This window comes from Galeopterus variegatus, unplaced genomic scaffold, assembly GCF_000696425.1.
Source record: "Galeopterus variegatus unplaced genomic scaffold, G_variegatus-3.0.2 Scaffold141, whole genome shotgun sequence".
In the NCBI taxonomy this organism is placed as follows: Eukaryota; Metazoa; Chordata; class Mammalia; order Dermoptera; family Cynocephalidae; genus Galeopterus; species Galeopterus variegatus.
The window spans coordinates 864,875-879,957 of record NW_007726252.1 but is presented as its reverse complement, the minus strand read 5'-3'; the positions used below and the strand labels follow the sequence as shown (position 1 = coordinate 879,957).

General features: G+C 38.1%; 1 protein-coding gene across 4 annotated transcripts in view; it reads left to right on the top strand.

The window, feature by feature from the left end:
• The window catches only part of RTN4IP1 (reticulon 4 interacting protein 1), a 38,774-nt gene that overhangs the window by 8,183 nt on the left and 15,508 nt on the right, over positions 1 to 15,083 (top strand). For all 4 annotated transcript variants that reach the window (XM_008590538.1, XM_008590526.1, XM_008590532.1 and 1 more), the window contains exons 3-6: positions 101 to 169; positions 1,110 to 1,234; positions 10,768 to 10,816; positions 13,253 to 13,389. In XM_008590538.1, the coding sequence (XP_008588760.1) occupies positions 101 to 169; positions 1,110 to 1,234; positions 10,768 to 10,816; positions 13,253 to 13,389 (380 nt within the window). The remainder of the gene's footprint in view (positions 1 to 100; positions 170 to 1,109; positions 1,235 to 10,767; positions 10,817 to 13,252; positions 13,390 to 15,083) is intronic.

Sequence of the window (15,083 nt, the reverse complement as noted above, 5' to 3'; positions counted from 1 at the left end):
TTTCCTCAGGGCAGGGTATATATTAGGGAACATCCTCATACTTAGCTTTGGTTAGAAAATATCTGTTTCTAATGAAGTTGTGTTTCTGTGTGTGTTTCAGGTCTGGGCTGCAGTTCCTCCTTGGAAACAAGGCACTTTCTCAGAGTTTGTTGTAGTCAGTGGGAATGAGGTAACTCACCAACTCTGCTGAAATGCTATTAGAAAGTATAAACAGAGACTGACAAATATCTCTGAAATAATTGGTCATTTTTCAGATCAGGTTTATGTTTTATGGGCAGTTTTGAAAGAGCTAAGATAGAGAACAGGAATTTTTGAAAGATTAAAAAGTATTTGGTGTCATTTAATAACACTGCCTGCCAAAGTGATTATCTTTGTCTCATGGAGCAAGGATTTGGAATGAGTTCTAGAACCCTGCTGTGTTACTTGGTTTTACCCAGTATAAATAGTTGAAACCAAATATACCCAGTGGAGAGTACAGATTAATCATAGCAGAGGCATGGGAGTATCAAGCTGTTTTGAATAACTTTAAAAGCAAGAGTCTAATCAAATATAGTCAGGAGACCTGACAATTTGAATAGAGAGAAAGGGGTTACTACTGAGGAAATTGGCTACAGAAGGGAGGGCAGGAAGAGAAAAAGGGACATTACTGAGAGTAGAAAAAGCCTAGAGAGATTGCTTTCCAGAAAGTGGGAGTAAAGGAAACCGTTGATCTCAAACGAATTAAAATGTGTTTATGAGGGTTCAAGGTTTATTTGGATTTATTACTGAGTATAGTCAGGACTCATGGGATTATTGAGTGTGGTCTTTTTATAAAGACCAGTTTTTATAAAGATTCAGTAATGTTTGTAGGCTACGTTTTCAGATAGAGCTACTTCACTGTTTATAAAAACACAGCCTACAAACGTTACTGAATCTCTGTGAAGCAGGTAGAACAATTGGGAGAATATTCCTTAGAGATAATCTTGGAGTAGAATATGCAATAAACACTGAAACTGGAAGAATTTTATAGATTATGATAATAGTTGGATTCCTATGAAGGTAAATGTACTTAACTGTATTTATAGGTTTGTAAGTCATTTCATATTTTTGACTGTTCTCTTCAAATCTAGGTCTCTCACAAGCCCAAATCACTCACTCATACCCAAGCTGCCTCTTTGCCGTATGTGGCTCTCACAGCCTGGTCTGCCATAAACAAGGTTGGTGGCCTGAATGACAAGAATTGCACAGGAAAACGGTGAGTGTATCCATGGTGGCATCTACACCTCTCTTCTTTCCTTCTGTAAGTTCTTTGCAGTATATTTGTCAGAAGCATTGAAATTAGAATCACTTATATGAGCAGAGTTATTCTAACATTTGAAACAATTTCCAAAGAACTCTATTTGTGTCAGTTTGGACTTTTTTAACCTTATTCTGTTAATGCTCAGCCCAATTAAATGCGAATTTTTAAACTGAGATGGTAGATGGGCTTTAGGAGTCTGAACCTTCCAAAATAACATAGGGCTGGCTGATTATTCAACTCAGTTGGTTAGAGCTTGGTGCTGATAACACCAGCGTCCAGGCTTTGATTCCTGTACTGGCCAGCTGCTAAAAGTAAAATAAAATAATGTACAATTTTGTATGTGAATCTCTGGGAAGAAGATCCATAGCTTTTATCAAATTCCTAAAAAGGTTAAGAATCACCCATAAAATTTCTGAAGAATGATGTGAAGGTTTTTTTTTTCCTACTGTGTTACCAAGAATTGCTCCCACACTTGCATATTTTATGAAAACCAGATATAAAGCGACTGCAAAACACTACTGAATATTCTTGAGTTCTTTTAGTGCAGTGCTTGATATCCTTTAGGTCAATTCTGGTTCTCTAGTGCCTTGAATGTGCTTGTTTGAGTTAGCAACAACACAATGACCAGAAATGTGACATGTGCTTGAGTTCATACCCAGATACTGCTACTTTCTAGCCGGATGACCCAGTCAGTCACTTTCTCCTGTGAGTTTGTTTTAAGGGCTAAATGAGATACCCATAAAACTGGTGGCACAGGTCATGGCACGTGGGAGGCACTCAGTAAACTGGCTACCGTTATTAGCAAGGAGACTATAATGTTCTTTGTATTTTAGAAAGTTGACATCATAGGGAAGACTGATTTTGATTTTTGGTGAGACAACTGGGTTCTAAGAACCATTTAATGGTTGTACAGAAGGAGAGAGCTATAGGTCAAATTATAATAAATTTAAATAACAGGCTTTTTATTGCTAAGGATTGTGCAAGTAAAATAAAGTCTGTGTCATTCTATACTCCTATTTTGAAACATTACATTTTTCATTTAATGTGTTGGGTGATAGAGCATTGAATTGAAAGAATAGTTTAATCACTATATTTCTGAAAGTACTGTCGTTTAATAGCTGTTTTTCTGAAATCATTGTGAGGACTATTCATCTAATCAGGTGCTACCCTTTATCTTAGAATTCAAGGCAAATATTTATTCTAAAGGTCAACCCTGTTTATTTTTTAAGCTTTTGTGGCTTATCTTTCCTGAAGTTGCCATTTGGGTCAAGCAGTTTGTTTAAATTAAATTAGTTTGACCACAGAGACATTTCTAATGGTTTGTCTTAGTGAATAACCTTGCAAAAATCCTATTCAAGATTTTTAGACCTTTATTATTATTGTAGGCTCTGCAACAACATTGCTGTTTTATTGTATTGTTTGGGGGTTTTTTTTGGTCCTTTAAAAACATTAGATTTTCCATGCCTGCATGACTATATGTTCAATACGGTTAGAGAACTCTCATTCCTATTGCTGGTTTGGGGCTCTTTTTTAGTACCCTGTAGAAACGATTTAGAGAGAGAGAGAGAGATCTAGCTGTCTCATATACGTAGGTGTGAGTCCTCAGTTTATTGTTGGCTTTGTGGGTAATTCTTTGTTGTTCTGTTATCTTCTGTTTAAGCAGTAATGGCCTGGAGATGGGAAATTGGAGCCCTGTTTCCTACTCTCCACTCTCCCATTAACCAGGTGACCACATGCTATTTATGGTCTCTTTGCATTTTCCTTTGATTTACTGTAGGGCAGTGTAGGTTGTAAGAAGAGCTTTGAGAACTGGAAAAGTTTTATACCTTATAAGGCGATTATATATTATATTGTATTGAGTCTGTTCATTGATTTAGCCACATGTCAACCAAAGTAGAATGAAGTCCTTTGTAAAGAGCCTTAGTAATTCACATCATTGATTTCTGCTACATTCCTATATACGTAGTGACTTGTAGGATACATATGTCCTGATCCACAGTTGAGAGCTTGGTGTCTTAGTCCATTCAAGCTGTTATAACAAAATATCATGAGCTGGTGGTTAATAAACAACAGAAATTTATTTCTCACAGTTCTGGAAACTGGGAAGTCTGAGATCAAGATGCCGGCAGATCCCTGTCTGGTTAGGGCCAACTTTCTGGTTCGTAGACAGCACTTTCTCAGTTCTCCTTATATGCTGTAAGGGGTGAGGATCTCTCCAGGGTGTCTTTTATAAGGCACTAATCCTATTCATGAGGACTGTGCTCACATGACCTAATGACCTCCCAAGGGCCCCACCTTCTAATACCATTACGTTGGGGGCTAGGATTTCAGCATATGAAGTGTGGGGGACACAAACATTCAAGCTATAGCACTTGGCACTTGGTGTTCTCAGAAATTTTAGTTTACTGAAATTAGTCTACTGAAATTACTACACATGGATTTTAATAATGGCCTACCTCTCCAGCCACTTATTTGTGAGAATCACATGAGAGATGTGAGCACCTTAATATGCTGTAAAAATACTTCTAATGTAAACATTGCATAATGGGATTTTATTATACTTAAACTCAGAGGTTCCAGTGTTCAAAAAATTGATTTTTCAATTTGACTGTTCATTGTGATCGATGGAGCACATTTTGGCTTCTCTAGGCAATAATTAATCTTTTTCTGTTAGCTATTGGCATTGAGGCATGCTTTAGTCTACACAAAGCAGGTCAGTGTTTGTTATCAAGGACTAACAGTCTGTTTTTTCTAACCAGTTAATTAAAAAAAAAAAAAAAGACAAAAACACCCATTAGCACCTTGGAATATTTTATAGGATTTCTTTATAACAGCTTTTCTGAAACTAAGACAAAGCTTTCTAAGGGTTCAATGGTGTTTGTCTTTTCCTTTTTTTTATATAATTATATTTTTGCAACAACTGAATATCGGTGAACTGAGGGGATAATTTAATCTTGATGTCATATGATATTGTCATTTTTGTCCACACTTTGGCATCACTAGAACACGTCACTTGAAATTACTTGTTATTAGCCAATCTGTAGTTTCTTCATGATTTATTCAGTAGGAACACAGAGATAATTTAGGCTCTCAAAATGAGTAGAAATTTTTTAAAAAGTTTTTCACCTGATATTTTTTGAATATGCTATTATCTGATAGTTTTATTTATTAGTAGTGTCATGGGTGCACTTGAATATTCTCATGCTGTGCCTGAAATCCATCTCTTGCTGGGAAAGTTGTACTTCACTCTGTTAGGGAAATATTAAAGTGTTAGAAATTTAACTATTCCTCCTCCACAAAATAAATTTCACTTTTAAATTGTGTACATTTAAAACTCAATGCAGAGAATTTAGGAATACTTTTCTCTGTTTCTTTTTTGAGATTAGGCTTTATGACAGTAAAATTTTATCATATAGGTGTAAATTAGGTATCTGATTAATTCTGTTTATAAACTCAAAAACATTGGATTTACCCCCCACCTTTGTGCTTACATCGAACTTAAAATGACCGCCTGGTTATTATAGCAGCTTCTTTCTTTCAAATGCTTTATAATGCCTGTTCTTCACCCCACTACCCACCTGTTTCTCCCCATTCTCCACTCCTGCCACTCCCGTGGACTTTGGGTTTTCGTTTGCCACCCATTGGTGGTCGAGTGAGAGGGGAAGGGGGAATAAGAAAAAAATCCCTGCCATTTATTTGCAGGAAGAAATTGTGGGGTTGGGGGAGAAGAGGGGAGGAGGATGGAGGCTCTGGCCTGGCCAGTGTTATGCAAATGAGTCTTGCTGGGCTCCCAGGCCTACTTCCAGGGAACCCCGGGAGGGCTCAGTTAAGGTAAGGGTAAAAACCTCACTCTTGGCAATTTGTATTTTACAGATTAGCTTTCTAAGTGACTGCAGTAGCTATCTTGGGAGGTTTAGAGGTCCTTTACTCTTCGAGGCACAGTAATCTAGCTTTAGCCTTGCCATTCAATTGCAGCTGCCCTCACCAGGGTCATAACTGGCTAAGTTGCCAAGTCCATGGCCCTTTTCAGTTCCTATTTTACTTGACCTCTCTGCAGTATCTGGCACTGTTGACCATTTCTTTAATACTCACCTTTTCTTCTGGTTCAGGGACACTAGACTCCTTTAGTTTTCTCCTTGCCTTTTTGACCGCTTCTTGTCATTTTTTTTTTTTTTTTAAAGCGCCACCCCCCCTCCTCCAGTCCTTTCAATGTGCTATTTTCCCAGTGTTCCACTCCATCGTTCCTCTCTGTCTCCCAGGGTTATCTCATCTATTCCCCACTTCTATTTATATTTTGGTAACTTGCAGATCTGTATTTCTAACCCTAGTCTCTCTCCTGAGTTCCAGTTAGATGTCCCTTTTTGTGTCTCAGACTCAACTGTGCACGACAAGACTTGCTGACTACTACCCTGACTCTTCGTCTATATTCCTAATGTCAGTTAATTGTGATTTACCTTAAGCCAAAACTTGATATTGTTCCTAAACCCTGCTCCCTCCCCTCCCACTGCAGAGCTCATTATTGTTCATGTCATGTACAATTTAGGATTGTTGTCAAATTTGGAACAATGTCTTCAAAGTTTCTTTTATATATGAACTGTAGGATTTCAAGGCATTTCAAATTTTCTTGTGTAGTGAATAAACCTAAAATACTATTGTATTTTAATTGACAATCCTTATTAACAAGTTTGTTAATGTCTTCTCTATAGTGATGTATTGTAAGTTTTTGTGTCTTTTAATTGAAAGATTTTTCCACAGACTAGCTTTTGGTTCCATACATCTCAAATCTTGTTTAACCTTGTTTCTCCTTCACTGCTCACATAAGCCAGGGCTGGGCACAGTGGTACTCAGTCTTATCTTAATAAAATGTCACGATGCTTAGGTGAGTTGACTTAGTGAAAGGTAGGACCATTCCCGAAGGCATTCTTAACCCAGGACAGCTAGTGATAACTTAACTCTTGGCAGAAGTGATTATGAACCACATCAGTATTTCCTACTAAACCCAAAGCAAATGTGTTTCCAAATCAACTTCCCTTTAACCAAATTTAATATCACCTGACATGAGGGGAACCATGAGGGAGGGAATGTAGGAGTGGAAAGAGACAGCAATCATAACTGATTGTGATTAGCGTATCTCACTTTTGCAAATTTTACAGAAACATGTCCATGCAAATATATTGCTAGAGCTTCTCTCAGGGCCTTGCAAATGTGCAGGGCCCCAAGCTTTGGCTTTACTGGCTCCATGGTAAATCCTTCTCTGACCATGCTACTTTCTCTCTCTCATCCACCTTGTTGCCACCCATCACAAACATTCCTTCCCTTCCTCTGATGCTGTGCAAGATTGAAGGAACCAGTGATTTGGGACAGTTTTCACTGTCTATCCCATTGGGGGAGATACATTCCCAGAACCCTGGGCTGAAATTCTAAATACATTTCAGATAACAGAACCATTGTTATCCTGTGTATGAAGTTCCTGGCTTATTATAGGTTAACTAAACCTTTATAAACTGCTACTCTGGGCACTTTGCCAAAGTGTATTATAAATAGCTTTGTTTTCATGGGAAAATGTGTTTAAAGTTCCAAACAGCTAATTCACACATGAACTCTTCCGTAAATTGGGGAATGTCTACATGAATTACAGAGGGTTAGAGGAGAACACACAAATCCAGGCAATCTCGGTCACATTTGGTTGATTTGTTTTGTAGCTCTCTTATCCCAAATGTACAGATTAAGTTTCTCACTTGCTTTAAGGAATATACTTAGCATATTATGATATGCTTTGCTATCTTTCACTGACTTTTTCCCCCCCAGATTTAAAAGTAGTGTTTGAAGCTGAAAAATGAGATACATTTATAGCATCACCCTCATTTTTTAAGGATTATTTGTTTCTACTGATGGAAGATTTAGCCACACTTAAGTCATCTTTGTTTCTAGCCATTAGAATTTAAAAGATGACTCTCTAATCTTGTGATGTGGCATTTTTTCCCCCCACAAGTATTTGGTTTGGGGGAATCATGAATGTCATATACTTCTGTGTTAGAAAGGTGAAGAAACAAAATGTAAGTTTAAATTAGATTGAAAGTGCCACATATTTTTCGTTTGACTCCTAGAGTACACCTCTGTGATCATCATTTCATAGGTGATGAATTGGAAGCCTAAGGATTCCATTAGTGAGAGAGTTGAGACTAGAACCCAGGTCTCTAGGTATTCAGCCCCATGTTCAAAGATTTCTGTGGCTAAGCTAGAATATAGAAACTTGAAAGATGGTTCCATACTTCCGGGTCTCCTGCTGTTTTATAGTGTGTTTCATATATTTTTATTTGTAAGGCAGTTAAGGTGTTGATGCCTTGCCTCATAAGATCATAATACTGAAAACTGATTGTAGAGGACATAGGTATCCAAATGCTAAATAAAAAGTGATTCAGCATGGAAAAGAAGCCAACATTGCTTTAACTTAATGTATGTTTAGGGGGAATTCAGAGATTAGACAAATGACAGAGCAAGTTAGATTTTAGGGTTTAAGAATGCATAAGCAGCATTTTTGTATTTTCTCCATATTTTCTATATCTGCCAGTAGTGTAATCCCCACTGACTTCAAAAGAAGCTCTATATGTGGGCCTAAGAAGTAAGAGCTTCCACTGCTCACTTGACTATCCTTAAAAGAAAAAAGAAAGAAAGAAAGAAATACTACATGTTCTCACTTATTTGTGGGAGCTAAAACTAAATATGTAAATAAATAAATATACAAACAAACAAATGGGGGTGGAGAGAAGACACAACAATTCCTTGAACTGGTTAAGACAAGTGAACAGATATGATGTTGATGGGGGGAGGGGGAAGTTGGAGGGGGGAAAGGAAGAATTGGTAAAGGGACATGAAAATCAACTACATTGTATATTGATAAATTAAAATAAAAACATAAATAAAGTAAAATATAAAGAGACATGTCATTAAAAATCTTGCTAATTTTGAATTGTGCTTTTTGCAGGTAGCGTATTTCCTGGGCACTTTATATAAACCAACAGACAATACAATACACCTTTCTTCACCATAACAAATAGGCTTCTACTTCAATGTGGTTTGAATATGTAGGGTGGCCATTATAGCAAGCTAGGTAAAAAGTATTCCCATGGTATAGTACTCAAGTGAGGGCTGTCAGGAAGTAAGCAACAGCAGCATTTTCCCTTTGCACTAAAGTGCTTTGAAGAGTACAAGAATTAGTTCAGCCACACGACTTCAACCCTTAGAGGATCAACCGACTTGCTGGTGCCTTAAAATTTTATTCTGCCCGCTGTCCTTTTGAGGACTTTCTTTGTTTGAAGAAAAATATGGTCCCTAGTTGAACCTGCACAAAGAATGGAGTTTGCGGTATCAGAGAATAATGTGCCCCCAGGGCATCTTTACAAGCTAACAGCACTTCCTTGGGCCTGCTCCTTGCCTGTGTTGTACTTTGGGGGCGCCATCAGGTGGCCACGTCAGGAATTGAAGCTGCTGTTGCTGAACCACACCCTCTTCTGCCAAACCCTGCTATGAAACACATTTTTGCTTTTTTGAGGGAATAAGGTTTCATTGGATCAAGGATTAAGGAGGGAAGAGGAACTAACAAAAATGAGGTCAGTTGGGTCTGGCAATTGGTCCTTACGCAGCCATTATGTTTAATAACCAGCATTCACAGGGAGAAAATTAGAATTAATTTCAAGCTTTTCTTTACTGGAAGAAACTTTAATGCAGTCCTTCAAAGAGCCAGGTGATCGCCTCACTTGAGGTAGTAGCAATTGTTACCTTGATTGTAGGATATAATGCTGACTGGATGATTTTTTAAGTCAAGAAACATTGGTCAGGCATCTGCTACATTCAGGGTAGTATGGCTAGTGCATGGTATGACATGAGGTCTCTGTTCAGGAGTGCTTGCAGAATAGCTTGGGAAGCAGGAAGCATGTAAGTTAACAGTGTGACAAATGCCAAGTATGTTGCACAGATATCAGGTTCTGGGCTATGTCAAGGGTATTGTGGAGGAAAACAGGACATGGGCCTTCAAGGGAAGGGAGACCTTAGCAGGTAGTCAGGGCATTCTAGAGCCTAGAGGAATGGGCCAGTGTGCACAGGGTTTGGGGGGAAGTGCGAGGAGACTGGAGTCTCTTGAATAGGATAGTTCTGTTTAGGGAGTAGTGAGAGGAAAAGTTAGAGAGTTGAAATGATTAGATTGTGAAGAACTTAAATGAGAGTTTGACTAGCTACCTTTCTATAAGAATGGGCAAAAGTAAGGGTAAAATATTTCATGGGCGAATTAATTTGGGGATGTATCTATCTGTGAGGTGGTTTTAATGCTTTTTCCCCCCATTTAGGAATTGTAAAGCTATAAAAAATATGAATTGGAGGGTTTTGGAGGAGTGGATCTTTAAAGTTTCATCTGTTCTTCACAATTTATAATTCTGTGAAACTAAAAGTTACTCTTCTAGAAAGAACATAATTTGCAAGGGGACTTGTTTTATTTACATTTAATGATATTAATTTAAAAGGGAACCACTGGCTCAGAAATTTTAGTAGTAACTTTTAAAGTATAAAGGGTAAAACCCAGCCTTTTGTGATTTGGATAAGAGAAAAAAAAAATGAAATGAAACTAGGGTTAAGATTGTAGAAAGAATACATGTTCCAAGATCCAAGTAGTTGCTAGAAATAGGTGGCAAAATTATCTGCACTTTCTAGCACCAAAGTGCAGTTCAGTACAATTTTGGGGGGACCCGAAACCATGCAGTCCAAGTAGGCAATTTCCTGAAGTTCTTGCTTAATTCAAAAATGAAATGTAAGAGTAAATAAAGCAGTGATTCGTGACCGCTGATTCTCTTTTGGATCATACCCTTCTTTGGGAAATGGGTGATAGATCTAGATCCCACTCCTTGCCAATGCACATATACATGATCACACCACATTTTGCATGTTATTTTAGGAAATTCACATTTTGCATGTTATTTTAGGAAATTCACATTTTCAGAGGGTTCGTAATCCCTCACCCTGACCCCTCACCTGACTCATGCATAAGCTCCAGGCTAAGCCCTCCTGGTATTGAGTAACAGGAGAACTACAGTGAGTAAACATGGTGAGAACCTGGAGGACAAGGATGGTTGTGCTGATAGGACACATTCATCTACTTTAACAGGAAGCCAAACTGAGGATGAGATTGATTTCCATTTATGAAAGCTGGTGAGCTTGATAGGACATGTCTGAACAAAAGACATTTATTCTACTTGGGAATGTGGTCAGAAATGTGTTTTTTGTTATAGAGCAACTAAGTCTATCACAACTAAAGGGCTCCAAAGCTTCTTGGTGAACCTAAAATAAAAATCCTTGCGTAATATAATCTTGGGAAGCTAAATCACTTTATTTGCTTTTGGGACTGTTTATCATTGAGACAGTTACATGTTGAAAACATTTGTTTATCAAATTATATCTGCTTACAATTCTTATTAATTGTGGTTTCTTTTGCATTGCAGTGTTTTAATCTTAGGTGCTTCTGGTGGTGTTGGTACTTTCGCTATACAGGTAAAATAACTAATCCTGTGAATAGGAAGATTTTGTTTACATGAATTTATAAATTCACATTATAAATTATTTTTCCTTAAAAACTGAGAGAAAGGTAGGTCTGGTAATGCACTGTAATTTCAGCTTGCTCTTCTGAAACGAAATGTTCTAATGTAGAGGGAAGTATTAACCTTTCCAGTGGTTAATATATGAGTGGATGTGTGGATGTCCTGTATAACAAACGTAGGAAAGCTTTTACAGAGACAGACAATGGGTAGTGCAGGAAGATGGAAGTTTGCAACTTGGTAGGAAACAACCAATGCCAATAACCAATACTGGTTTCCAGTCAAAATTTCTGCAGGCATTTTTGTAGGAATTGATGAGCTGATTCTAAAATGTGTATAGAAATGCAATAGCCAAAATACTATTAAGGTGGCAATACTCCCCCAAAGTGATCTACAGATTCAGTGCAATCCCTATCAAAATGCATAAATGCATTTTTTTGCATAAATGGACAAGCTTATTGTAAAATGTATATAGAATTATAAGGGACCCCAAATAGCCAAACAATCTTGAGAAAAAACAGAGTTGGAGACTCACATGTCCCGATTTCAAACTTAGTACTAAACAAAGCTACAGTAATCAAAATAATGTGGTCTGGCATAAGGACAGACGTATAAATCAATGGAATAGAATTGAGTTTCCAGAAATAAACCTATGCATCTGTGGTCAATTGATTTTTGGCAAGGATGCCAAGACCATTAAATGGGTAAAAGAATAGTCTTTTCAATGAATGCTGTTGAGACCACTAGATATTCACATGCAAAAGAATGAAGTGTGACCTCTGCCTCACATCATATAAAAAAAAAACAAACCTCAAAATGGGTCAAAGACCTAAATATAAGAGTTAAAACCATAAAATTCTAGAACATAGGAGTAAATGTTCATGACCTTAGATTTGGCAACAGATCTTAGATATGACACCAAAAGCACAAGCAACAGAAGAAAAAAATAGACACATTGAACTTTATTAAAATTAAAAACTTTTGTGCATCAAAGAGTACTGTCAAGAAAGTGGAAAGGCAACCCACAGAATGGGAGCAAATATTTGCAAATCATTAATCTGTTAAGGGTCTAATATCCAGATATATAACGAACTCCTACAGTTCAACAACAAAAAGACAAACAACCCAACTAAAAAGTTAGCAAAGAACTTGAATAGACATCTAAAGAATATATACAAATGGCCAATAAGTTCATGGAAACAATGAGATACCATGTCATCTCTACTAGGATGACTGTAATAAAAATAAAAACAAAAACAGAAAATAACAAATGTTGGCAAGGATGTAAAGAAATTGGAACCCCTCATGTACTGCTGGTGGGAATATCAAAAGGTGCAGCCACTGTGGAAGACTGTTGGTTCATCAAAATTTTAAACCTAGAATTACCATATGACCCAGGAATTCCATTCCTCAATATATACCTGAGAAAAATGAAAACATACATTCAAACAATAACTTGTACACTAATGTTCATAGCAGCATTATTCATAATAGTGAAAAGGTATAAATAACTGTAATGTCTGTGAACTGATGAATGGGTAAACAAAATGTGGTATATACATATGATGGAATATTATTCAGCCATGAAAAGGAGTGAATCTTTTTACAGTGATGCAATATGAATGAACCTTCAAAACATTACACTAAGTAATAGAATCCAGGCACAAAAGCTCACATTGTATAATTCCCTTGATATCATATGTCCAGAATAAGCAGATTCTTAGAGTCAGAAAGCAGATTAGTGGTTGTCAAGGGTTAAGGGGGTGGCAGGAATGGGGATTTACTGCTTAATGGGTGTGAGGTGTATTTTTTGGGGTGAGGAAGATATTCTGGAGTTAGTGGTGATTGTTCCATGTTATGAATGTACTAAAAGCCACTGTTTTACATAATTTAAAATTGCTAAAATGGTGAATTTTATGTTATATGAATTTTATCTCAAATAAAACAAAAAAACCAGTGTCCCAAGCCTCCAGGAACAGGATGGAGCCCATTGGCTGCTGCTGTTGTGGTCAGGTGTTTAACTGGCTGGCTCATTAGGGAGCAGGGCTTCTTAAGCCTCCTTTATATGGGGCAGAAGGCCTTTCCAGGAAGGAGGGTTTGGGTGCTATGCCTTTTGAGGACCCAGATGGTGCTAGGGGCTTCCCATTCATGCTGACTGAATTGGAAGAGAGGAAAAAGGAGATCTATTTCTTGGGAGTCTCTTAGTGAACAAAAGTTTAATCATTTTTACTAGTCTCTGACAGATGGCTTCCTATAGTCCTTGTTAAGACAAGGTACCTAAAGTTCTCTAGAGATCAATATGATATATGTACACATGGTGCCAACTTTTTTTTAAAAGGCAGTTTTTCTACTCCCCCCCCCCCCCCCTTTTTTTTTTTTTTTTTTTTGGCAGATAATGAAAGCATGGAATGCACATGTGACAGCAGTTTGCTCTCAAGATGCCAGTGAACTTGTAAGGAAGCTTGGGGCCAATGATGTAATTGATTACAAATCTGGAAATGTGGAAGAGCAGTTGAAATCCTTAAAACCGTATGTATTACGACAGTGTTCACATTGGGAAGGTGTGAATCTTTTTTTTTTTTTTTAAAAAGATGACCGGTAAGGGGATCTTAACCCTTGACTTGGTGTTGTCAGCACCACGCTCAGCCAGTGAGCTAACCGGCCATCCCTATATGGGATCCGAACCCAGGGCCTTGGTGTTATCAGCACCGCACTCTCCCGAGTGAGCCACGGGCCGGCCCGGGAAGGTGTGAATAAGGACAGTTGATTTTGTAGGTCTGAGATGGTTTGATGGCCTTACAAGTCATGTTGGAATCTTAGCAAAGAATCTATGAAAACATTTCATGTCATTACAAGTTATTTAGGTTGGTTTCTGTTTTAATTCCAGATGTTAATACAGTACAGTACCATAATATGGTATGTACTGAGGAAATTATTTTGTTTGTACTGTCCCTTGCTAATTTTTAAGTTAACTTACTTTTATTGCTGGTTTGTAAGAGGCCTGAAGGCAAAATTGGAAGTATGTTCCCTTCTGTGGCATCTGTCACCACAGGAAGAATATAGAATAGTGCATGAAAAGATATGATTAACCTAAACACGCTTTCAGGGTTTTGGCTTAATGAGGGCTTAAGAGAAACAAAGTAAGTGTAAATATTGGTAACGGGAGCACTGTGGACATTCTCAGTGTGTCCGAACAGGCTGTGGTTTGGCCTGCTGTACCCAACAGGAACAGATTCAGGAATTCTCCCAAGCCCTGTTGATCTGCACTGTGGCTCCAGCTTATTAACCTGATCTTCATTGAGCTAAGACAGAGCTAAAGCTGAGGGAACAACCAGGGAGTATTTGGAAAGCTCTTTTACTGCTTCTATTTCAAAGGTTTTTCCTTTTTAATTAGTTTTCAGAAGCCAATTACTCTTGTCCATGTTAGAAGTATATTTCCCGGGTTAAAAGAAAAAAGAAAGGGAGCCCCCACCTGACACTGCCTGTCCTTTCTCAGCCAGTGCCACCAGCTCCCAACAGTAGTAAGATAGTGCACTGAGGAGCAGCCAGCCGACTCATAATTTCTGCAGCTATTTATGGAGCATCTACTTTTGCCACGCGATGTTCTAAACACCAGATACAGTGGTGAACAAGACAATTGTCCCCTTCGTGGAGTATACATTCTAGCTGGGGAGGTTTTAGTGGTTAGTGCTCTGAAGAAAATTGATGCAGAGAAAGGGGATAACAAATGACTGGAGAGGAGGTTGTTACACGTAGGGCGGTTAAAGAATGCTCTTTGAGGAAGTGACATCTGGGCTGAGGCTTCAGTGAGCAAGCCACATGAATGGGATTTTCTTGTTTTGTTTTGTTCTCTGCTATATCTCTCCACCTGGAACAGTGTAGTAGCACATAGTAGTTGCTCAGCAATATTTAATTAATTATTGAGAGAATCTAAGAAAACAATTGTTTCAACTGGAGATAACAGCAAATATCAAGCTCCTGCATCAGGAACATGCTTGCACAGTTGAGGACTAACTCTATCCCTTGCAGAGGTCTTGTCAGCTACCCTCCTGCCTGCATGTCAGGCCTAAGCCTCTCTGGGCCCCAACAAGTGAGGGCATGACAGGCCTCTGAGATCTGGCTTCGAGATAGTGATAGTTTAGATTGATCTCGTATCTTCTGCTGCTAGGAATAACAGCATGACACTGAGGCCAAGGCCAAACCCAAACCATTCCCCTTTGTCT